The sequence below is a fragment of the Buteo buteo genome, chromosome 17, assembly GCF_964188355.1.
Source record: "Buteo buteo chromosome 17, bButBut1.hap1.1, whole genome shotgun sequence".
NCBI lineage: Eukaryota > Metazoa > Chordata > Aves > Accipitriformes > Accipitridae > Buteo > Buteo buteo.
In genome coordinates this window covers 27,544,520-27,568,421 of record NC_134187.1, presented here as the reverse complement: position 1 = coordinate 27,568,421, position 23,902 = coordinate 27,544,520, and the positions used below count along the sequence as shown (strand labels likewise).

The 23,902-nt window shown below is 37.6% G+C and overlaps 1 protein-coding gene across 17 annotated transcripts in view; it reads left to right on the top strand.

Annotated features, from left to right (window-relative positions):
• Positions 1-23,298, top strand: part of DST (dystonin) — a 307,609-nt gene extending 284,311 nt beyond the window's left edge. For 8 of the 17 annotated variants that reach the window (XM_075049328.1, XM_075049329.1, XM_075049331.1 and 5 more), the window contains 15 exons: positions 777-905; positions 4,461-4,604; positions 5,456-5,644; positions 6,425-6,554; positions 7,368-7,531; positions 7,868-8,030; positions 9,519-9,673; positions 9,839-9,913; positions 10,742-10,759; positions 13,832-13,949; positions 16,307-16,375; positions 17,140-17,336; positions 17,817-17,927; positions 20,721-20,844; positions 22,238-23,298. In XM_075049328.1, coding sequence (XP_074905429.1) covers positions 777-905; positions 4,461-4,604; positions 5,456-5,644; positions 6,425-6,554; positions 7,368-7,531; positions 7,868-8,030; positions 9,519-9,673; positions 9,839-9,913; positions 10,742-10,759; positions 13,832-13,949; positions 16,307-16,375; positions 17,140-17,336; positions 17,817-17,927; positions 20,721-20,844; positions 22,238-22,503 — 2,052 coding nt within the window. In that variant the 3' untranslated portion in view covers positions 22,504-23,298. The remainder of the gene's footprint in view (positions 1-776; positions 906-4,460; positions 4,605-5,455; positions 5,645-6,424; positions 6,555-7,367; positions 7,532-7,867; positions 8,031-9,518; positions 9,674-9,838; positions 9,914-10,741; positions 10,760-13,831; positions 13,950-16,306; positions 16,376-17,139; positions 17,337-17,816; positions 17,928-20,720; positions 20,845-22,237) is intronic. The other 9 variants (XM_075049346.1, XM_075049336.1, XM_075049337.1 and 6 more) reach the window with 3 other exon arrangements.
• The last annotated feature ends 604 nt before the right edge of the window (positions 23,299-23,902 follow it).

Here is a 23,902-nt window from a genome sequence, read left to right as displayed (position 1 = left end):
GCATAGTGAAGTACATAGTGCAACCCCTTTTCTTCTGCAGAGTGAACTCAGGAGCTAGAACAGTGTATGTGTGTCAGTATCAGCTGGTACCCAAACAAATAGGTCCATATGTGTTGTTTCCAAACCTGAGATAATATAGATGTAAAGCTCTGTGAAGATATACTAGCTTGGGCTGATGCTAGGATGGGGCTCCTGCAATAGCGATGTATCCACAGTGTACATAATTCTTGCCCTCCTTTTCCCAGGGTACTGTGTTGGTGCAGTTCTCCAGTCTCTCAGCAGGCACAATCCTGAGCTACCTCAAACACTAATTGTGTCTGAATATGACTGTGCCCAAAGGTGGAACTTTCTTGTTTTCTCCAGACATAAAAGGGTCAGCCACCAGTGGGCTGTCAATTAATTTTGCTTAACTGGTATTTTAAGCTATGCAGAAAATACAGCTCTCATCTCTCCAGCTGGTCCATGAAAGCACCTCCCATGTAATTTGTCAGCATAAAGGCATGACATTCTCAACTGAGCTGCAAATAACACTGTAAATCAGATGGCTAAGAGCATGAACAGGCTTTTAGGCTTCCTATAATTTTGGGGGGAAACATGAAATATTTTTACAGTTAAGAAAATGTACTACTGTGTATCATTGACTTTTTAATGGAAAATAATGTGCCAGTACTGATGATTAATGACTCCAGATGTGGGCTCAGTCTCCTTATGTAAGCTGCAGTGTGTCTGTCAGATCCCCTCATGAGTGACTATGACTACGTTTTGCATTTTAACAGGCAGAAGAATTCCACTCTGTTGTCCATGTCCTTTTGGAGTGGCTGGCAGAGGCAGAGCAGGCTCTTCGTTTCCACGGGGTCCTTCCAGATGATGAAGAGGCCTTACGTACACTGATAGACCAGCACAGGGTAAGCAAGAAAATGAAGAGGGTTCTCTTCATTCTAATAAGCCTGTTAGAGGGTAGAATAAAGGAAAGGAAGCAGTCTGTCCCATATAGTCATATCCAGCATCCAATGTTTGCTTCTGCAACTGTTTCTGTAGAGAAGCTAGAAATTCAATGGAGTTGACAGATTTGTGCCCATACTGGTGCTGGGCTCTTGTTAGAGTCATCTTGGTTTACTAAGAAAATAATGGACCTTTAGAAAGTTGCTGTAAACATTTAGAGACAGATGCAAACCCCTCTGTGGAATATATGCTGCCTGACAATTATAATAGACTGCTACAGTAGCAAAAGTAGTAAAGTAGTCTTAGCACTATTGAGCAAAACAGCATATACTTTTCTTTCAAGGTCATTTGTAAATGTCAGCAGAATGATGTTATCATCCATTAACCTTTTGTCATGGTTAAACAGCGTGCTGTCATGCTTCACATGCATTGGGTACTGAAATATTGCAGTGCCATAGGTACTGCAGATACTAGATTGTAGGCCATCAGACTTAACTTTGCAGTAACGAAATGGGAAAATGGCTAAGGAGCATAAAGGTCCTATTTTCACTCTCCAAACAGGAGGCTACAAACACACACGTTTAAGCCCATGCAAACTCTTCTTGTAAGTGCAGTAGTAACAGTACCAAGTACATAGTGTAAAAATGAAATTGCCCACAATGTTATAGAACAAATTATAAGAGTAATGGATTTGTTCATCATTGCTCTGAAGAAAGTTATAACAAAACTTATGAAATGGGGAGTGGAAAAGCATCCTGTTTAAATTGAGTTTGGGAATATTATTATGCAGAGGAGTGCGTGCAGGGTATGAACTATCTAATGGTTCTTAACTAGGGAGTTTTCAAGGTACTCAAACTTCACTGTTCTGAAGTTTTCAGATTTAATTTAGGGCCCTGGAAACTGGGTGCTATTCTTTAGCTGGCAAATGTATGTATGCATCAGCGTATGTTGACTCATGTTGGCCGTAGCAACCTGCTGTCTTCAATGGAATGAAACTGGTCTTTTAGCTGCCTTTCCTCCACAGGTGGTTCGTTGGTTCCCTTTTACTTCATTTTTTGTTTTTTCTGAATACAGAGGAAAGAACTGTCTGAATGAAATCTTAGGTCCACTGAAATCATTAGAAAAAAAAAAATCTTAAATTTCTCCCCCTGCAATGTAGATTGATTAACAAAATATTTCTGTACAAAGCTCAAAATTGTGCTGACAAAGCTGAAGCATAACTTGGAACCTCAAACCAAAACAAAGTCTGTCTCTGAGAAACCCTGTCCAGCTGGGGAAGAATAATCACTAGCACAACACAACCAACCTGAGTGTTAGATGTGGCCATACTGTACTTAAATTTTTTTTAGTAGATTTTAGAAAATGTTCTCCCAACGACATTTTCTTCTTAAAGGCCAAATAACAGAAATAGTCAAGCTAAGAAAGATTGTGGCACTGCTGCTTTACCAATAAGCACATGCAGCAAAATCTTCCTTGAATGAGTGGTCTCTTCTCTTAAGCTTATAACAGTAGCTTTCAAGAAGAAAAAAAAGAAAATAAGGAAAAAATGTAATATATTATCATACACACGTGGTGTTTAAAAATAATACTGCAGTATTAATATCAAAAAATATATGACTGACATTATTTATGTAAATATGAAATGTATCTTCCTTTTATCACTGTGATTCTTGTAAAATAGTTCTAATGCATTTCTATCCAGCTGCTTGTTGAAAGGTTTCTTCAGGACGATATTTTATCCAAACTGTTCATCGTTACACCCATTACTGATTTTTTTTTTTTTTTTTTTTTGCTTGAATACTGCATGTGATTTAATGAATTCTATGATCTCAGGCAGAGAGGTTTCTGTCACTCACCATCCTCACTAGGGACTGAGAGGTATAGTGGGTTAATGCACTGCATTAGCTAATGAGAAGCATCCCATCTCCTCTTTTGTAAATGTGTCTATATAGCTGGACTGCCACAGAGTTCAATACAATCAGTATCCTTTACTGAGGGAAAGCTTAATACACTGTATGTAGTATGTCATAGATTTAGATTTTTGATATATTCTAGTACAGTTGTGCAGAGAAAAACAATCTTGTTGCCTGTTTTCCTCCTGGTCCCGGCTTATTTTGGTAGTCTCTCACTACAACCCACCTCAATTTTTCCAAAACTGTTTTGAACTGAAATACTGTAAGAACTCACACATTTTTATGAGAGAAGGACTGCTATTGTGATTGGGTCTTAAACTCCGACATTAATTTAAGCTTAAGGCAAAATCAGTTAGTGATGAATATCTTTAGATATGCAGCCTACCTATTCCAGGCTTTTAGAACAAGGTAGAAGAGATATTTTTTTTTCCACACTTTTATTTTGTAATAGCTTCATATTTAATTTGTAAAGGCACAGGATAATGTTGTTATGAGTTGTTGTAGAATCTGTTTTTATGGTGTTTAGGTGATTTTTAATTTTCTAAGATCTGACTTGGCTGGTACGTAATTTCTGGAATCCAAAATAGCCCTTTGTAGATGGAGAGAGGAAGAGTTAAACTTCCAGAGACATGGTTCCATTTTGTAGCCCAATTAAAGATGTTAAAATATAACAATTCCACTAGGCACTGAGAGATGTTGGCAGTTCCAGTTAAGGGTGCTCACAAAGACACACAGACTTACACAACATTTAGACTTAACAAAATAGGCAGAATAGTAAAACCATTTTAGTAGCAATAATAATAATTAAAAAAAAAAAGAAATGTAAACTATATAAAGGATGGGAAAAGTCCTTCAGTTTTTTTTGTTGTGTTGTCTGTCCTGTCCCGTCCCCGTCCCCCCACCAAATTCTGGTCTTGCCACCCTTTCCTTTGCCAGACTCCCTAGGAATATCAATGGCTATGAGCTTGGATGTCTAAAGCTGTAAACATCTTTTTGCTTTTACAAGATTTTTCCCACATGGCAGTGCCTCTGAAAACAGCTGCTTAATTAGTAGCCTCTGCCCCTGTTCTTGCTGTCTCTCTCCCCCTCAGCTGCTGAGTTTTCACATTTGTGTTAGTTTAGTATAGCTGCTCCTGAAGTTCTCTATCATCTTGTCTGAGCATGTTAATTATAGTTGGACATTTCCAGCCTCTCCTAGGAGCTTGATAGTTTATTATGAAGAATTATTGTAACTTGACAGACAAACTAAGTCATCTGAAAAGTTGCCAATAATGATTCTAACCATCACATCGTTGATTTACAGCACTTCTAAAATGCTGTGATTTTCCTTCTTTTTTTAATAAGGGCATATGTGTTTCAAGTATTTGCAGTATGGTGGGCTTTTAAGGAGTGGCAAGCTGGGGTAAAGAGTTTTAGAGCTTCATTTCGTACTTTATGTGGAATAGGCCTTATAAACTTTTTTAACTTCTCAGAGAAATTAAACATGCTTCTTGCAAGTTGAATCTGTTTGAGCGATTGAGAGGCTCGTGACCTTCCATATTATTCACTCAGATTTCTCTTGCAAATTTTGTCAACATGTAATTGAAATTGTTACCTCTGGTTTAGGAATTTATGAAGAAACTGGAAGAGAAAAAGGCAGAACTGAATAAAGCAACAGGTATGGGAGAAGCTATCCTAGCTATCTGCCACCCAGACTCCATCACCACCGTTAAGCACTGGATAACAATCATCAGAGCCAGGTTTGAAGAGGTCAGTATATGTCAAGTCATCTTCATTGCAACAGTCCATCTTTGATTGGAACATAGCTGACAACTAACATAGTAGTTACACTGGAGGAAATGATCCAGCTGTTGAGAACTAAACATTTAAAATACCCGCCGTGATGGATGTGAATACCATGCTTCCCTAGGTTTTATTTTGAAACTTATAGGGCTTTAAGAACTAAAGCAGATGGTCAAGCTTCTTTGTATGTGTTAAAGGAAATACTGCCTGACACTTCCCACGTGAAGAAAGCCAGTAGTTTCTAGGGACAAACTTTGAAGTTACAAAGGAAAGAAAATACAGGGCAAACTTGAAGCATTTTCTAATTGCATTAAGGAGGATTTGAGTCCAACGTATTCTTAATCTAGAAGATCTCCAAATTATTTAAGTGGCTGCAAATAGGTCTCAGAGGGTGTACCAAACTCTCAGCTGCTAAGGTAGTGTTTTCTGTGTATATTAAGTTTAAAGAAAAACAAAATACTGGTGTTAGCAAAGCATGGCTTCAGGAGTGTTCAAGAGGAAGGTGGACACCAAAATCCTGCATGTTTCACTAACTTATACGTATTGTTTGATAAAGTTCTTAATATGTTGCCTGAATGTGCTATTTACTGCATTTAACAGCACCTAATCCTGAACATCTGTGGGGAAAAAAAGTGTTGAATTGGGAATTCTAGTTACCTAGCACCTTTATTGATCAGCCACTGCATCTAGCACTTTTGAAAATCAAACATCAATAGGCCTGGGAGGAGGCTCTGGGTTTACAGTTATCAGAACAATTTTAAATGCATTTTAAAGAATTTCAGATGTGCACATACTCATGCATTGGTTCTTTTATCAAGGTCTTAGCATGGGCTAAACAACATCAACAGAGACTGTCAGGAGCTCTGGCGGGACTTATTGCTAACCAGGAATTGCTGGAAGCTTTGCTGTCCTGGTTGCAGTGGGCAGAGACTACACTTACGGAAAAAGATAAAGAGGTTATCCCGCAGGAGATTGAGGAAGTTAAAGCACTTATAGCCGAACATCAGGTAAGGCATGTTAAGTGACCCGTGTCCTACACATTCCACAAATGGTGCTCACAGCTTAGCTAGGCTTCGTAATCAAGTGTGAATCTCCTTAGCTATTTTCTTTCCTAATAATCAAATCCCTTTTCAGATACTCAGTTGTGTGTTTTGTACGTGTACGATGTGCACATAGTTTATTCAATGAAGAGGTAAAAAAACAACCAAACAAAAATTCAGTGCCACATTGTTCTAAAGCAAACTTACAACTCCCTATAGGAACAAGGAAGATAATAATAATGATTAAAAAACCCACATGAAATATATGATAGTGCTGCTGCCTTAGAACTAGTGTTGCAGTATGGCTTTACTGATTGGATTTCAAAAATACGTTCATGAAGTGCCAGAAGGAGCTGCTGGTGCAGTGAATGCTCATACCCCAGTTTACACACCAGAGCTGTCTCACTTCTGTGAACTGCAGTCTGGACAGCAAGGAACACCTGAGCACTCAGAGTCAAAATTCTGTAGTACGTCACCTCAGCCTACACAGTTAATGAAGGAGTCTGACAGACTGTTTTTTAAATGTAACCTTCCTTTAACAGCCAGGCCATAGTGGTCTTAAAATCTTACACTGCTGATTTTTCTTACCTACTAAAACCTTTATCTGTGTCTTTTTTGTGAGGCTGGCATTACAAGAGCCTTTCTGTGCCAGTCTTGTAACTTTGGTGTTTTGCTATTATATGTGGTTTTCATTCCTGTGGTCACTTTTGTGTATTGTGAATTAAAACCATCTCTATCTGATTGCAGACATTCATGGAGGAAATGACCAGAAAACAACCTGATGTGGATAAAGTTACGAAGACCTATAAAAGAAAGGCACTTGAACCCACTCCAGTACAATCTCATATTCCTGTCCTTGATAAGGGGAGAGCAGGCAGTACGTAATGAAGTATTTTGCGGCAGGTCACACACATCATTGCTCTATCTATGAAGATAACAGATTATTAGTAATCTAATAGGTTTGATTAGCTTCTAGTGAAACAGGGTGAAATTCTCTTGGCTGATTTTTCTAATTATGTCTCATTTTGCATTGTGAGGTAACTTCTCATAGCAGACTTGTATTTTTAGATTTTGTCCTATACTTCTTGAATACTTTTTTCTAAAGTGTGCAGCTTTTCATGTACTATTAAACTTCCAAGAGTGTGCATGTGCTGAGTCTTTGCAAATCTACCATTATCTGAAAGTCTAAACAACTTCTTTTACATAAAGATGTAGAGACAAAATTTTGCTCTTACTGTCTATGAAATTATATGGATCCAATTAGAAAGTATGTTCAGTGAAGTTGAATGGAAAGTGAATCAAGTGAGGAAATTGCTTTTTGTTTTTTTAGATATACTTACCCATTGTACTTTATATTTACCCATACATGGAATCTGCTTCTAAAATCAGGTTGTTTACTTTGCAACTCTGAGAGACTTACAAAGATTTTATTTAACCTGTGCAGCTTCACTAGTGCAGCCACTACTAGCTGCTTCTGACTAGACAAGGGATACTTTAACCACCATGTGGTCCTTCCCCAGCAATGGTGTTAAAAAAAAAAAAAAAAAAGATCCCATTAGATGGAATCATATCAGGGTATGGGCTCATTATTTGGGACAGGAAGGAGCAGTTTTAGGAAGGTCACGTACCTTTAACGTGAATGTTTTGTTTGAACTGGGTGAGACTTACACATTTTATCATGTTTTAACAGGAAAGCGTTCTCCAACACCAGGCGTATATCCATCAGCAGCCCAGGCCCAAATCGAAACCAAAAATCCTCGGGTAAACCTTTTAGTCAGCAAATGGCAGCAAGTCTGGCTTCTGGCCTTGGAAAGGAGAAGAAAACTTAATGATGCTTTGGACAGACTTGAAGAGGTCAGAAAAGGACTGTACAAGAATATACATACTTTTTGCGTAATTTTGTTTACCCTGGATTAAATTGTCAATACTGTAAATACTGTAAACAACTTCTGTATTTGTTGTATTATACTGTATGATACAGCTAACTGAAAACACTGTGATACATGTGCTTTAACATGCTTTAAAAGCTGTCATTCTCATTTTAAATGTGAGGAGAGTTAAGATGTTTGAAGTGTTTATATAGGTCCTCAAAGAACCAGTTATTCTAAAGAATGCAGATAGTGTCTCTCTCACTGATTTTCTAGATCAATTGATTTCAACTGAAAAAAGTTCTTTGTCTTTTTTATTAAGCTGAGAGAATTTGCCAACTTTGATTTTGATATTTGGAGAAAAAAATACATGCGATGGATGAACCATAAGAAGTCTCGTGTGATGGACTTCTTTAGGAGGATTGATAAAGATCAGGATGGAAAGATAACAAGGCAGGAATTTATCGATGGAATTCTTTCTTCAAGTAAGTTTTAAAATTAACTTAATGTTGGACTTGGAACAAACATCTCATGAAGTCTTACTGTCTATATAGTGTACCCTATGTGGTTTATTGTGTTAGGTCACAGATTTTCCTTTCAAAGTCATTAATTATGATTACCTTAAACTATAATTATTTTACTTGAAAATATTTCTAGATTCTAGAAACTTTCTAGTTCTTTTACGTCGTGAATCAGATGACAACGGTCACATTTATATTATTGGCTAATTAATAGTTTACTGGTTTACTGGACCCGGATTGTCATTCCTACACTACACTAGCCACTCCAACAATTACTTTCGATTTATTAGTCTGAACAGTAAAACATACCTTAAAACCTACAGATAATTTTCAAAATCAGTTCATATGATCATATGATTTTTATTGAAGAACTATATATGGAATAGTTTCAATTATAGAAGGAAACCATGTAATTTCTGAAACCAGTGTTTGCATGAACCATGACCGTGTTCATATACCTTTTTAATGAGGATGAAAATGTCGAGCAATCAGACCAGGAAGGGACTTTTCCTAGCTTTCCAGATGGATTGGTATTCCTTAGGTATGCACAGTTGGTGGTAACATAAGCCTTCCACATCATGTCTCTGTGTGATCACGTTTGCCTTTAGCAACTGACTCAATAGATAAGGGCCTACTAAAAATAATCGTTTATCTTCAGATTATAGAGACTTTTGCTTTCAGCAGTGAAGAATCAGAATTGGGCTGCTTTTAGCATCTCATGTTAAAGTTACTTAGTACAAGAATATTGTAGTGTGTATATTTCCCCCCCTGCTTTAGAAAATGCAGTAATACAGTCACTATACGTGCACATCGCTGTTTTGCATGAATTGGCAGAAGTTGATGAAAAAACCCTGATAACACCAAGAGGTTAAACAACTTACTCATTTAACTCAGTTGCTACCAACTTGTTATAATTTATGAATACTCATGATTTAATCCCTGTTCACCGTCTTGACCATTTCCTAGAGAATCTCTGTGTGGGTTAATATTCTGCTGCTATGAACTTGATCTAAAGAAGGGTTTCATGAAAACACCATGCATGTTTCTGCAGTGGGAAGGCCTTGCATTAATTAGCAGTGAAATTATGGTTGACCTTTCCTCACTAACAATTTATCTTGTTAATCTGTGGTATCTTATGCACTTTGAAGGTAAAAATGTTAAAAAAAAAAAATTAAATGCATATATCTTACAGTTTAATCTGTGCTCTCGCTTCTGTGTCTCTCTTCAAGCCACACTATGATACTCATTTTAATCCAATATCTAGGTAACACTGAAGATCCAGATTGTTTTCAGAAAGATTCCTTCACTCTTTTGAATGTCCTTGGGTTCTTTGTTAAGCATTGTCTGTCACTTAGTGTCTAAAAAGCTTTTAATATTTGTGATAAAGCCTTTCATTGTAATGGGATCGAAAAACCAAAAAACTTAGCTTTTGTTGTTGTCTTTATCTTACAGAATTCCCAACAAGCCGGCTTGAAATGAGTGCTGTTGCAGACATTTTTGATAGAGATGGTGATGGATATATTGACTATTACGAATTTGTAGCAGCTCTTCATCCAAATAAGGATGCATACAAGCCTCTCACAGATGCTGACAAAATTGAAGATGAGGTACATTTTCTGCTTTCTTAGACTGCACTCTATTCTACTGTGGTCATGTTCTTTAATAAGTAATTTTATTTGCACTCCTACATGATTTGAAGTTTACCAGTTACACAAATATTTAGAAATGTGATATTACCAGTAAAGTAATCATCCAGTTGTGGTTTTTTGCAGGTTACAAGACAGGTAGCTAAATGTAAATGTGCAAAGCGGTTTCAAGTGGAACAGATTGGGGATAACAAGTACAGGGTAAGTCTTCTAAGGACCTCCTTAGTTCTTTCAACTTAGAGATTCTTCATATGACATGGTTATACAAGGAACTAGGCTATATTAATTTACAGGTATTTGTATGACAACTATATGTTTTCTTACTTTAAGCTTGTCTAAATTTATGGGTTTTTTCCTGTTAGAACATATAGGCTAAAAATATGGGAAAAAGCTGCTGAAACTGTTTTCAATGTATGGGAATTTCTAAAAGCTAACTGCATGCATGCATACATGCATACAACAGATCCTTAAAAGCCAATCTTTTTGCCTGGATACCTGAAGTGTTTAAACTGTAGCTGATTTTCTATTAGTTTCGTAAAAACAGTGGTATTTTCCTGTGGTATTGTGTTGTACATTAAAAATCTTTTACCAAAGTGTATTTAGTCACTTTTATCCTCCCTTGTCATTTTATTGGAGCATGCTATTCCTTCTGAAGAAGTACAAGAAACATGTTAAGATATCTGCAGAACGATTTTAGGTCACAGAAAAATAAATACCACATTGTAGAGAAAGATCTCTACCCCTAGATTCAATAACCGGAACAATTTGAGAAGAAATATGCAATATTTGGCTAAGAGAGTTTACTAAGTACTTGTAGATGATTGTAAAACACCACAAAGACAGCAATAGGAAGGAAACAAAGGCCTTGAATATTTTTCAATATTCAGTCTCCGGATGGTTAGCTACCTGCTCTGAAGTAGATACTTTATTTAGAATGTCTGATGTGTTAGTTTGCATGTGTTCTTGAGTCATATAGAGAATTTCCTGTAAACTAATCGTGTCTTTCTTCCATTTTTCATTTCTTATCAGTTCTTCCTGGGAAATCAGGTATAAACCAGTGGAATGTGTTATGAAGTTTCTTTTTTTCTTTTTTTTTTGTTTTCCTAACACATAGTGATTTAAGCTTGCAATGTTCAGTCTTCTTGCCATCCTTTCATCTTCAGCTAATTCATTGCTGGTCAGCTGTGGTATTTCTTTAAATGCTATGGAACATTCCTTTGTCTCAGGATCCCTCTTCTTCAATCCCTCACCTGCTTTTTTGGCCATTTTCTTCATTAAGGAGATTACTTTTAAAGGAACCAGATAATGGTCAGCAGCAATCCCCATAGTAAAAAATCTTGAGCATTTAAACTGCAATTTTAGTATTACTATTATTTTCTCAGTTTTCAGTTTTATAGCAGAATGCTTCAGAATTCTATGTTGTATTTTTTTAGGCTATCAGATTAAAGGCTAATCACAGTAAACACAGATCCCAGTGTCATATCACTTATTCATTGCAAATTAGACAAAAAATACTTTCATCTTCAGAAAAAAAAAATCCCTGTGCAATCAAGCAGACTGAGAGAACCTGGCTGATTGTTGGTATTTTATATACTAACGCAGTGAATCATTAAATACATATTTTGGAAATAGGCAAACTAAACTTGCTGTTCCAGTTTAGACTGTTCCCTTTGCCAAAGTGTTTTCAAAGAGCTATGGCAGGTCTATAGTATATTGGAGCTGTGTTTGAGAATACTTTTTGTCAATTGGGTCATCAGTGAGTCATACCAGAGTGGCACTGTACAGTGGTACAGAGAGGATACTCTTAACTGGTGCTCACTTACTCCTGTGGTTCATGCTGATACACAGCTTCTTAAATTGTTAAATCATGCTTGCCTTATAAGAATGGAAATACGTTACACAAACTGGATACCATTAGTATCTTATTCATGCTCTTATAAAGGCAATAATATGTATAATCCATTCTGGGCATGCTGGTGTTAACAGCATTAGCCATTTTAAATCTAGAGATATTGAAAATGTAGTTGCATTCTTATTTATTTGCAAAGCCTGTTGAAGTATAGAAGAAAGCACAAAGAGCAGTGGGTAATCTTACCACATACCTCAAGCAGTATATCTAAGTAATAATTTAAAATGTTTTCCACGTATACAACAAGCCTCTATCTGAAAAGACTGTTTGAAATTCTGTTAATCCTCTTATCTGCCATCTGTACTCTTAGATCTGGGAAAAAACCAGTATGTTTTGAAAGCATCTAACTCTTACTGGTACAGAACAGCATCACAGTAAAAAGCACTTACAGCAAGTTGTCTGAGGCTTCTCCAGTGATGGTGATGTTATATGGCTATTGTCAAGAACAGGCCTTTTTGTAGCTTAAACTAGACTTCCTTTATGTTTTTATCCCAGTGTTTTTACCTCTGATTACTTTAAACAATGGTAAATATTGTTCAAGGAAAGTTGGTATCCAGGCCATATCCATTTTAAGAAGGAAATTGACTGTATTGCTATTAGGAAAAATGCCTTGATAGATACCTGCGTTATTCTCCAGAAGTCCCACTGTCTGAATTAACCACAGCCTAGGCAGTTTCCAAAGTGTATCTGACCCTTGGTATAGTTGCCTAATGGAGTCTAACTGAAAAATTAAATTGGGATGGGGAAAAAATAAAGAAAGAAAAAAGATAGGATCTTAAAACCTCTAGAAAAAATTCACCTTAGAAACAAGCCAATGAAAATAAACGGCATCGATTTGGATGCCATTTCTCTTCTTAACTTTGATCTGCATATGCAAAATGGTTCTTTGTTCGGCACATACTGAATGCATTATTAAAAAGTAATGCTCATATGAATGTTCTTATATATAACAACAAATTTTATTATTGAATTAAGCAGCAAGCTTTACTTTTGTTTGGTTCCTAAAAGTAATATTCCTTTAAACTTACTCTCTTTTTCTGGCTTAAGTAGTACCAAACAACTGAAGTCATTTAACAAGTAGGGAGCACGTTTGTGTGGTTTGCATTTAAAGCATTTCAGTCCCCTCACTGGAGCAAGTAGGTATAGTTGAACTATGGCCATCCTTCTCCAAGGGTCAAAGATTTTCCCAAAGAGGGACAATTTGATTCCCATTGGTTTCAGTGAGTGCTCTGCATGTTTGTATGTGAAAGCACTACACTTGGCCTGATGATCTGATATCAAAATGAATATTTTAGTGGCCCTGGCTAAAAAGTACTGAATTCTTCTGGTTAGTTTTCATGAGTTTGTGGGGTCAACGTTTTGGTCATGTTTTCTTTGATCCGGATTTGAATGGTGATACTGCATACAGGTTTTTTATACAGGGTTCAGGAACAAAACATAAGTTAGGCCTGGCCATCAGCCCAAAGGAAGAATGGGCTAGTACAAGATTTAGTATGAAACAGGTTTTTGTGTACCTTTAATTGTGAAGAACCTCGATGTGTAAACAGAGGAGTGACAGTTTATAACAAAGGACAATAATGATAGCTATCAATCATTCATTGCTTCTTCAGTGTTCCCTTCCCCACGTGCACCGCGCTGTTAGGCGAGCAGTGTCATTGCTATAACTGGAAATACACCTGTAAATGAATCAATTGATAGAACTGTGCAACATTCGTAATACATTGAATTTCCAGCCCACATACTGATCATTTAAAGCAATGCTGCCTTCCTTTCAGCTGATGTAATTAAAAACTAGGCTGTTGCAGAAGAGAGTTTGCTTACTATTTTAACAATGAAGTAATGCAAATAGGTCTTCATTAATGTGCACAAACGCAGACTGTAACCAATTGAATAATATGTTACTAATTTTGCTTCTTTTATGAGCTCAGACACTTGAGAATCAAGCATAAAATTAAACCTGAGATTCTTTCTTACCATCCTGCCATCTCCTTTGGATTAATGCAGCGGCATCTGATTTGAAATCTTAACAGCTTTAATAATCTGCATAAATAAATCTGATTTTTTTAGCATTTACTAATTATTAAATATCAAAATAAACTTTTTAAGGTGTCTGATTTTTAACCTATCAACATTGAACTGCATCTGAATGACTGAGAAACTCAGACTGTTGATGGATTTTTATTTTTTTTTTTAATTTTTTTTTATTGCAGTTTGGTGACTCTCAACAACTGCGCCTTGTTCGTATCCTAAGAAGTACAGTCATGGTTCGTGTTGGAGGTGGCTGGATGGCACTTGATGAGTTCTTAGTAAAAAATGATCCTTGCAGGGGTATGTAACACAACTGTTAAAATGGACGTGCAGATAATTATTTGGATATAGTCACTGTTCATTGTCTCAAGATGGAGACTGAATTGTATAGAATGCCAGTTCTGTAAACATCATCTCACAAAATGTCATGTAATGATCTGTTTTTGTAAACTTTAAATCCCATGGTTAAGATCCTCTTCGCTTGTACTGATGTATGTCTAGAATAACTGTGTTGTCTTCTGTGCAGTTCCTCCAGCATTAGAGTGGTGTAATTAAGAATTGAACTGAGCCCAGATAAGAGTTTATGGCATGTAAACTGCACGTATGACTTTGCAGAAATAGCACACAGAAACTTCTCTCGACAAGAGAGCAGTTTTAAGGCAATAAATCAAAATAAGGCAATTGAATTGAAGAGTAACAACAATGGAAAAAACTTTTCTGGCTAGTGGCTGCACCCAGGCTTTCAGGCTCTGCTTTCGTAGCCCTGTCTTTTCATTGGCATCCTCCCCAGAAACACTTTGCAGGGCCCTGAGCCTTGTACCAAGCAATTGGAAAATGCTCTGGTCAGGAGGACTTTGTGCTCTGGGGAAGCAGGGAGAGCTCTATTGCCATGCCTTCCAGGGCATTGTATCAAATACATTGTTTTGTCAGTACACAGCAACATAATGAAAGCCTGCTTCTGTAGTGGGAAAGTAGGCTCTGTCAAGCACCATTCTTGGAGGAACAGCTGGAGATAGGAAAGAAGCCATTTGTGAAGGGATTGGGAGACACAAGTCAAAAGTAGTCTGAGTAGTAAAATTGCAGAAAGTATAATAATGACTGTGTTGAGAGTGAGCTGGCATTCTGTAACTAGGTAATTCTATCCCATTAACTAGCAGCATTAAATTTACTGCATTTTTACCTCTCAGGGGTTTTGTAGGATCGTAATCAATATTGTAATAGCGCAAGAACAGTACAAAGGAGTTCAGGAGAGGCAAGTGAGCTAGTGAAGACAGAGACATCAGCTGTCCTGGAGACCTTACTTCAGTGTCCGCTGTCTCACACAGCTTCTACTTTGGGACCAGGGTTTCTAAACAGTTTGATACAGACCTTGAGAGGGTGGAGAGCTTGTATTTGTAGCAATTGTCATGCTAAGTCAAGGATGTTACGTCCAAAAAGAAGCTACCACAAAACCCCATAAGGACTGACAGTGTGCCACTAATGCCTAGAAACCGTTGTCTACAGGCTTAAAAGGTACCATGAAACTTCTTATCATAGTATCACAAAAGAGCTGTCATAACCTTGTAATGACATCTGAGTTTTTCAGCAGTATTAAAAATAGTCCTTTTGCTTACCAACATATTGCATATATTGTTTACTAAAGAAATGTAACAGTAATATTACATTTATTGATGTTGGACCACAGGTCTAACTGAAAATTAGCACCTGATTCTGCACCTGCTACTATAGCAAAGTCATTTATGCCTGCAGAACCATCCTTACTTTATAGCTTTCTACTCCTGTTCCTCAAAAGTGCATGGTAGTGGAAAATGAAATGTGTCTCAAAATATCTGTCTTCATTGAAGGGTTAACTTGATTAGTTTTGATGTATCCTGAAGATTTTTCTCAGACCTATTGACAGGTAGACACTTGCAATTCCAGTTGGGTTGACGCTGAGAGATACAGTACTTAAAAACTAAATAATCTATTGGAATCCCTTATTACTGTCCTCCGATTAAGAGTCCTTTGGAACTTTATCCCCTCTTCTTTAATAAACCGTGTATTCTATGTATCTCTGTAGTATTTTCTATAGTACTTTATCACTTTTTTATGGGAAATACATGAGCAGATGACTAAGTCAATATAGTGGGTCTAAAGGAATACCGATCTCTAAAATCATCGAGACACTGGACATTGTGCATTGGAACCTAATCCTAGTCTTGTTGAAGTCAGTGATGCAAAGTAGTCATGGATGTCAGTGGTGCAGGATCAGACTTTTCCTTAAGGACTTCACCTAGCAAATCTGCATTTCTGCCAAGGGCTTCTTGTGTATTTGGATTTATCACATTTCAAAGAACTGTTGTCATAAACAGCTTTAAAAGCATTGGACCTAGTTATATAAAATCATTGTAGCTTATATTACTTCTTTATGTCAGCAGATAAATAGCATTACACAAGTATACTTGGGACTGCAGCTGAGTCTGTCCAAGCGCTGTTTCCTTTTTGCCTAGGAGACCTTTGAGAGCTCACCTCAGAGCGCTTAGAGACAGCTTTTGCTCCGAGTCCTGTCTTTTGGCCTGGTGCTCCGAGTCTCTTGCATATGCAGCTGCTGTACTTGATTTCTTCTCCTGCTAACGATTTTCTTTAATGTGACCCATGTCCTGTGTCATTTTTTCTAGTTCATCATCATGGGAGTAAAATGTTACGTTCGGAATCAAACTCTTCAATTACCACTCAGCCTACTATAGGTTGGCAAACCCCTCTCTTTGTCTCCTTCTCCTCCTCTTCTCCTCTGTCTTCATTTCCTTCCCACTTTTTAAATATATATACTTTTAACAATATGCTTCACCCATCATATTAGCTTAATGTGTTCCTACACGGGCTGGTGCTTTGCAAGCTAATTTTTTTTGACACGCTTGAAGAGTGTTTCAAAAACAATTGTCATTCACACTGACACAGTTAAATGCTAACATGTCTTGGCATCTATTCTTGCGGAACATTCTCTCATATTTGTGTTTGTATGTGTGTGTGAGTGCTTAGCCACCAATTACCTCATCATAGTTTGGATTTTATGTTCATCATTGCATGTTGCCAGACTACATAACTTTGTAGTTTTGAATAAATATATTTGCTGCTTTCCTGTAATTTGTACTTAGCAATTTCTTCTGGAACATCCAAGCAAGTAGTATTTATTATGAGTAGCTGTAGAGTTAGCAAAACTGCTCATCAGGTTGTGTCTATGTATCAATAGTTGATTGATTAACAATGATTCAGCATGTTGAGCATTCCATTATCACGCTGACTTCCTTTGACAGTGGTTCATTCCTGCTGGCATAAAGTATTAGAATAAGTGAGTTCTGCACATAACTCTTCTGTGTCCAAAATAAATGCATTACACAATGCATTTTATTTATTCTTAAAATCTGTTGGAGTTGGCATGGCAAAAATGACAATAAACAGCCTTGTGACGATTTTCATGTCTTGACTAAATTAACACCTTTCTTTGCTGCAGCTAAAGGGAGGACAAATGTGGAGCTGCGTGAAAAGTTCATTTTGGCAGATGGTGCCAGTCAGAGCATGGCAGCTTTCCGACCAAGGGGCCGTAGATCACGACCCTCTTCAAGGGGTGCTTCTCCCAACAGATCTACTTCTCTGTCAAGTCAAGCTGGCCAGGCAGCTGCCCCGCAAGCAGTTGCTACAACTCCAAAGGTGAGGAGAAACATGCAAAACTGCACTGGTTAACAAATGGGTTATAGGGGTTTTTTTTATTCCCCCCTCCCCCCTTTGCTCCAACAATATTGGTGCTTTCCCTAGTTGATATGGAAGAAGTATCTCAATTTTATTTCATAGTCTGGGGAGGATCTGAGAAGTCTTTTCGATGTATTTCCTCTGCTATTTGTTTGCGACACAGGAATAGAAGAATTCTTTACTTTTAAGGTGCTGCATGAACTAACTGGCAATTTGGGAATTGCTCTCACAGAGCAATGAACCCCTCCATTTAGTTTAAAAAAAAAAAAAAAAAAAGCTCTTCCATCTCTTTGTTTCAGAACATTTGTCATAACTCTTTCTGCTTAGTTTTTATTTCTACTGTGAGATTTGATCTCCCTGTGAAAGCCTGGGTATCCTTCTCCATGACATTGTTTTCCATCTACTGTCCTTCATGTTTTGATTTGCCGTTGTTTCATACAGACACCCCATCATTTAACACGCAACTATGGTAAACCATGGTTGACAAACAGCAAATCTTCAACTCCTTCTAAGCCACCAGAATCCTCAGACGATCGAGGGTCAGCTGCAGAGGTACAGTAAGGACAGAGATTCTAGTCTAATGACCTTCCTTCACTAAAACTGTCACTTCACTAACAGCCACTAGAGTTTCAGTGCTTCAGAGCTGCAACAACATTTGCATATTAATGCATTGTCTTTTAGACCTTTGTCAAACTATTTCTTCCCCCCCCCCCCCCCCCCCCCCCCCCCAAGTCTTCTTTTTGATGTTCTGTTGTTATGTTTTTTGACTTTTAGGAAAACTCAGCCTCAATGAATTTATGTTTAAGGTGCAAATGGCTAATAAATTGTAACAGTATGCAATGAACTGGTTGAGCAAATGTGGAGAAGTTTTTGGGTGGTTTTTTTTGTTTTGTTTTTTTTAAATAAAACAGTTCATATACTTTGAAGGTTTTTTCCCTAAAATTGTTTATTTTGAGTTCATAAAGTACTGTAATATTCATGAACTGCAGGAATGAGATTAATAAATCATGATCTCCAGTGCAAAACCACTAAATAAAGAAATACCCAATCACTGTGAAGAAGACGGCACAAAAGACTGACTGTGGTATATAAATCTTTCCAACAACTGAAGGTTTTGTTTAGGGAGCTAGTGACCAATTGTTGCTCTACTAAGATAGCTATTTGATGACTTAACAGGAAACGAGCTTTGGTCTTATTTCCAGCCCATGACTTACATAGAAATTGCTAGTGTAGCGGTTAGGGTTGTGCTGGCAATTAAGCTGTATGACCAAAATTTGAATGGGCTTGGAGCCAAAGTGTCTTCTCTAATGTCATTACAGTCAGTGAAAAGATTGCAGCTGGATCAGGCTGCAAACTGACTTGTCACTTGTAGGAGTTACCCTTGCTCTGGGTTAGACGGAGGGCTTGGTGAGGGGAAGCTTGTGCTACCATCACCTCTGTTATATCTGCTTTTCACAAAGCTGCACTTTGATGCCTATTGCTATTTATGTGGCACCTTCTGGTGCTAAGTTTATGTGACCTCGGCATGGCTTTGCTCAAAGATGCATAACAAACTTTTCACTCCCTCCTTCTGTGCAAGTGGGTGTGTTACTTGTGCACACTGCAAGCGTGTGTATGTGTACAGCACTTCAAGCACATGATGCTGTTGCTTAGAATGATTAACAATAGCACAAAGTTTAGTCAGTTGTCAGTTTCTAGTATATTCTTGTGTTTTCTTTCATCTCTTAGCTGGTAACTGAATTGTAAGATTAATTGATGGTACTTTAAAGGGTTTATAGACATGGAAGGGTGTTGTTTTCATTTGAGTAACAATGAGGTGAAAGCAGTTGGCATTGATTTCAAATGGTGGCATTGTATTTCTCACCTGCTCTTACAACTGCCAGTGGATTCAGTGAGTTTCTTTTATGTAAACCACCGTGGTTTAAGATTATAAATGGAATGAGTAGGGTGGGGTAGGTTGCACTGAATTTCCGAGGCATTCTGCAGCATTTTCTGCCCAAGAGAGCGGTTATTCATTTTATATGTAGACTGCATTTGGGTTTAGGGCAAAACTGAAGAACAAGCTTGATGTCGTCTTCTTGCACCAGTGATTGTATCCCAGTGCCTTGCCCAAAGTGCAGTAGCACTTTGACAAGTATTCCCTTTCTCCTTATCCTCCCAAGCAGTCTCTGTGTAGCTGAGATTTCCAAGGTGTGGCTGGCTGGATGTTAAGCACTTGTACTTGGCTTTTAAGAGAGTTTTAACATTGTGACCATCCCTGTCAGAGCTAGCAGATTATCTACTCTGTAGCATCTCAGTGCTCTTTTGTTCAGATATGCCAGAAGTGGTCCAAGATGGCAGCTGCTGGACAGGCTCCTGCTGGGCCTCTGCTCAGTGCTTAGCTCTAGGCAGCTCCCAATGCACTCCTCTGGTTTTCTTGGATTTCAGTACCTACCTAATTCTACCCCACCATGTATGGGGATCAAAGGTACAGAACACAGGATCCGGGGCCATGCAACGCACCGTATTCATCACTGCAGTGTTTGCTCTTCTTTTTGGATATTTGCTTAGCGTTTTTATGTTGATTAAATGAATATGAATACTGTAGTTTTCCTCTTATTCGCATACACCTCCTATCTAGTATGTTACATGCATTTTGAGACTTGAGGATTTAATTCTTGTGGCTTTGAAAGAAATCTTCCCATTTGGGGCAGGCTGTAAATCAAGACTCATTTTATTTCAGAAATGAGAAAGCAGGCAAGGTAAGACTGTGGAATAGAGACATTTCAGACAATATATGGATAACAAGAACTTTTTTAATTAGTCCTATGTCTTTTTTCTGATTTTTTTTCTAGCAAAAGCTTTTGAAATTTGGTAGTTTAGTTTTGCCTTCAAAATATTTATAAAATTGAAATAAATATGTTCACTACTTATAACCACAGCCAGAATGGTGGAAAGTCAAGCTGTGCAGACGTAAAACCTCAACTACTTGTCTCTGTTTAAGTCATGTACCATCAACTAATCTTACGTGCTTGACTAATTATAAGAAGGTAGCATTTTTCTTTCTTTATATGCATTGAAATACACACAAAGAATGCTAAAATGTTAATGTCAAACAGACTGCTGAAGTGATTGTTATTGTTGGTTTACATTTGGATTACTTCAAATACTAACTGCTAAAGGAATGTTCAAAACTTCACATCATGAAAAATGTCCATAGTGACTCAAACCAGCATTTCAGATTCACAGTGAATGTTATGATGATCATATTGTAAGCTATGTACTACCTAATACTAGACCTTATCTTCAGTAGTGACAGTTGAAAAAAGTTTTTTTGGTTTTTTTTTTTTTTTTTTTTATGCATAGGGAACACCAATTCAAGGAAGTAAACTCAGACTGCCAGGATATCTATCAGGGAAGGGTTTCCACTCTGGAGAAGACAGTGGCATCCTGTCAACAGCAGCTACCAGAGTTAGAGCTCAGTTTGCAGGTAAGTGTCTTGATTTTAGAGCTTGATCTGCCACTTGCTTGGTTTTCCACCTGAACACTTATGGTCACATTAGGATGTGAGGGAGATATCAGAAGAGTGGGAAGGATTGAAAGTCCTACTGTCTCCACATTAGTATTGCCAAGGGTGCACATAATCAAGGTAATGGTCCTCTGTTCACATGGTTGCAGAGCAGGTGTGTTCAGGTCTGGATGTGCAAATTCATGACTGCAACCTTCTTGACAATTGTATCTCTGATGTGTCTGCCTAAGGAACTAGGGAAGAAGTATTTACTAGAAAAGAAAGGGTTCAGTTCTTCCCAGCATTCAAGTTACGCTTAGCTGTGGTGGAGCAAAGGGGTCACTTAAAAGAAATGGACAAGTCATGATTGAAAGAACAACTGTAGGGAGCAGCTGTAGATGACCTTACTAATGAAATATCCCATAGAGAGTTTTAAAACAGTATACAAAAAAAGCAAGCAGTGAAGCTGTGCTTCTCCAGGATCCTTCTCCGGGATCCTCAGAGCAGCTCTGTATAAGGGAGAGTGGGAGATGGTTAGAACAGAAGACAGCTCTTCTGGCTTTGCCTCACATCTTAAGCTCTGCAGAGCATACTGAGCAGTACTGGAAAATCCTGTTCAGAGAGTACATGTCTTTTATAGGTGATTTGAAAAATGAGCCACCTAAAATTTCAGTTTCAACTTGGTGTTCTTCACCCATACAGGGAACCAGATTTGTCAAGATCAAAAATATTCAATAAGTAATTGGAAAATTATGAAAAACCACATTAATGATTTTCTGTTTAAGATTCTTTGTTGCATTTTTTTTCTTCAAGGCGCGTTGTCTGGGCAGGCTTTCACTTTAGCAGGCTTACTGAGAGGTCATTTACTGGGCCCTTTGTTTGGGAGAATGTATACTCTGCCCTTGTTTACTTGCAGCTTTCAACTGTATGGTTTTGATTTTTAAAAAAGAGGGGTATACATTTAAATATCGGGATATTCATCTGCATCTCCAAGGTACATATATCGAGAAATCCTGAATGCATGAAGATGCCAGATACTGAATTTTTTCAATTCATAGCTGAGAAAATGGCAGGGGAAAGGAAGGCTCTGGCTGTTGAGTGAATAGACAATGCATGTCTAGTAAGTCAAGAAAAGTTGCCAGGATAATATATTTTTAATGAGGTGTGCTAGTGATGAATTAACGATGTCTCAGCATTTGATCTCACATTTCCTTCTCTTTAGTGGGAGAAATGGCATCCTCTAGCTTGCCTGACAGAGGTCTAAAATTTAGTTTGTGCAATGAGGAATTTTGGGGGTCGCCAAAGACCTAGGAAAGACCTGCACACCTTTTTCATCATAACCTCTAATACTGATGGGTATCTCCTCTCTTTCTAGAAACCAGAAGAACTCCAAGCAGACCTGGAAGCCGAGCAGGAAGCAAAGCTGGCAGTAGGTCAAGTAGCCGCCGAGGCAGTGACGCATCTGACTTTGACATTTCAGAAATCCAGTCTGTATGCTCAGATATGTCAGAGACTGTTCCTGCTACAAGCAGACCGACACCCCGAGCAGGTTCTCGGCCAGGATCAGCCAAGCCTTCTAAAATTCCAACTCCTCAGAGAAGGCCACTAGCCAGCAAATTAGACAAGTCCTTGAAGAGATAATATGATTGGTTTCATAAAGGTCTTTCCTTTTGCATTAAGTATTTAAGTTCGTAAGATGTAAAATATTATGTAGAAATTACTGTGAAATATCGCAAGAGGTGGATTTTTAATTCTGCAGATGGCCTTATTTGTGTATTTGTCTTCTTATTTTATGTGTATAATTTTTGTCAGATTTTTTTTCGTTTATGCCATATCCTGTGGGAAGGGAGAAGAGTTTTAATGTAAACTAACAGTTGTACACAGTAATGTGTAGAAAGTACACTAAAAATAATTGCCGAATGTACAGTGTACTGAATGTACAGTAAGTCTCTGCAACCTCAATAAAATAGGCCTATCACTATGTCATTAGTTAACGGTAAAGGATACCTCATGATTTTTCTTGAAAAAAGAAAAAGAGAATACTAAAAAGCCAAAAGACACAATGACACATTTTGAGCTAACGAAACAAACACTAAAGGATGTACGTCGAAACTACTAAGGAATACGAACGCACATTCACAGTACCCTTATTTATACAGCATCTCTCAGAGAACTCACAGAGTTAATTAAGCACTCCCCAGTAATATGATACTCCAATACCTTGCAGCATTTCTGTGCCATTGCTTTCAATGAGGCCAGACACATTCTGGATATCCAAACTATTATTCTGTAAGAATATCAATATAAAGTGTATTCATGTAAATGTGAGGTTTTCTTTTGCTTGAGTGGATGGTAGCACTGTATCATTGAACTCATTTTGTATCAAAGCAATTTTGCTTGCAGAAAGCTCCAAAATAAACATGTCCCTTAACTTTATTTCTATTGTATTTCTTACTTCACAGGAAGATAATATTCCGCGTTATGTTTTAGGGCATATATAATTTCAGATGACCAATAATTACCATAGGCTTTAATGTAATTTCCCATTATCAGCAATCAGATTTTGGTTAGCTACTGTATTTGTTTAATAAAACACTAAATTGCACATGTCAGGTCATATGTAATTATTGTGTGTCAACAATTATTTTCTCCATATTAAACTGTGACACTTACATACCATGTATGAAAGGCATAAAGAGTAATTCTGTTGCTCTTTTTGTTAGTGAAATATTTTTGCCATTCATGGATTCTTTGAAAGGATTAATAATAGTTCATTTTCAGTGGAAAAAGGATGCAGTTTCAAATGGGAGAACTGTAGAATGGCTGGGTAGATGCTGTAGTAAGTAGTGACAGAATCCCTAGACATGCAAAATGCTTTTTGATAACATCAGAAAGACTCAGGTAGAATTTGGCCAGTGTGGCAGAGCAAATAGTCTAAACCTGACCATTCATATACCAGAAAATGGTGTACCTTCAGTACAGGAATTGTAGGGGAAGGCTCGTTTATGGTTGGTCCCTTAGCATGCTGAAAACGAAGCAG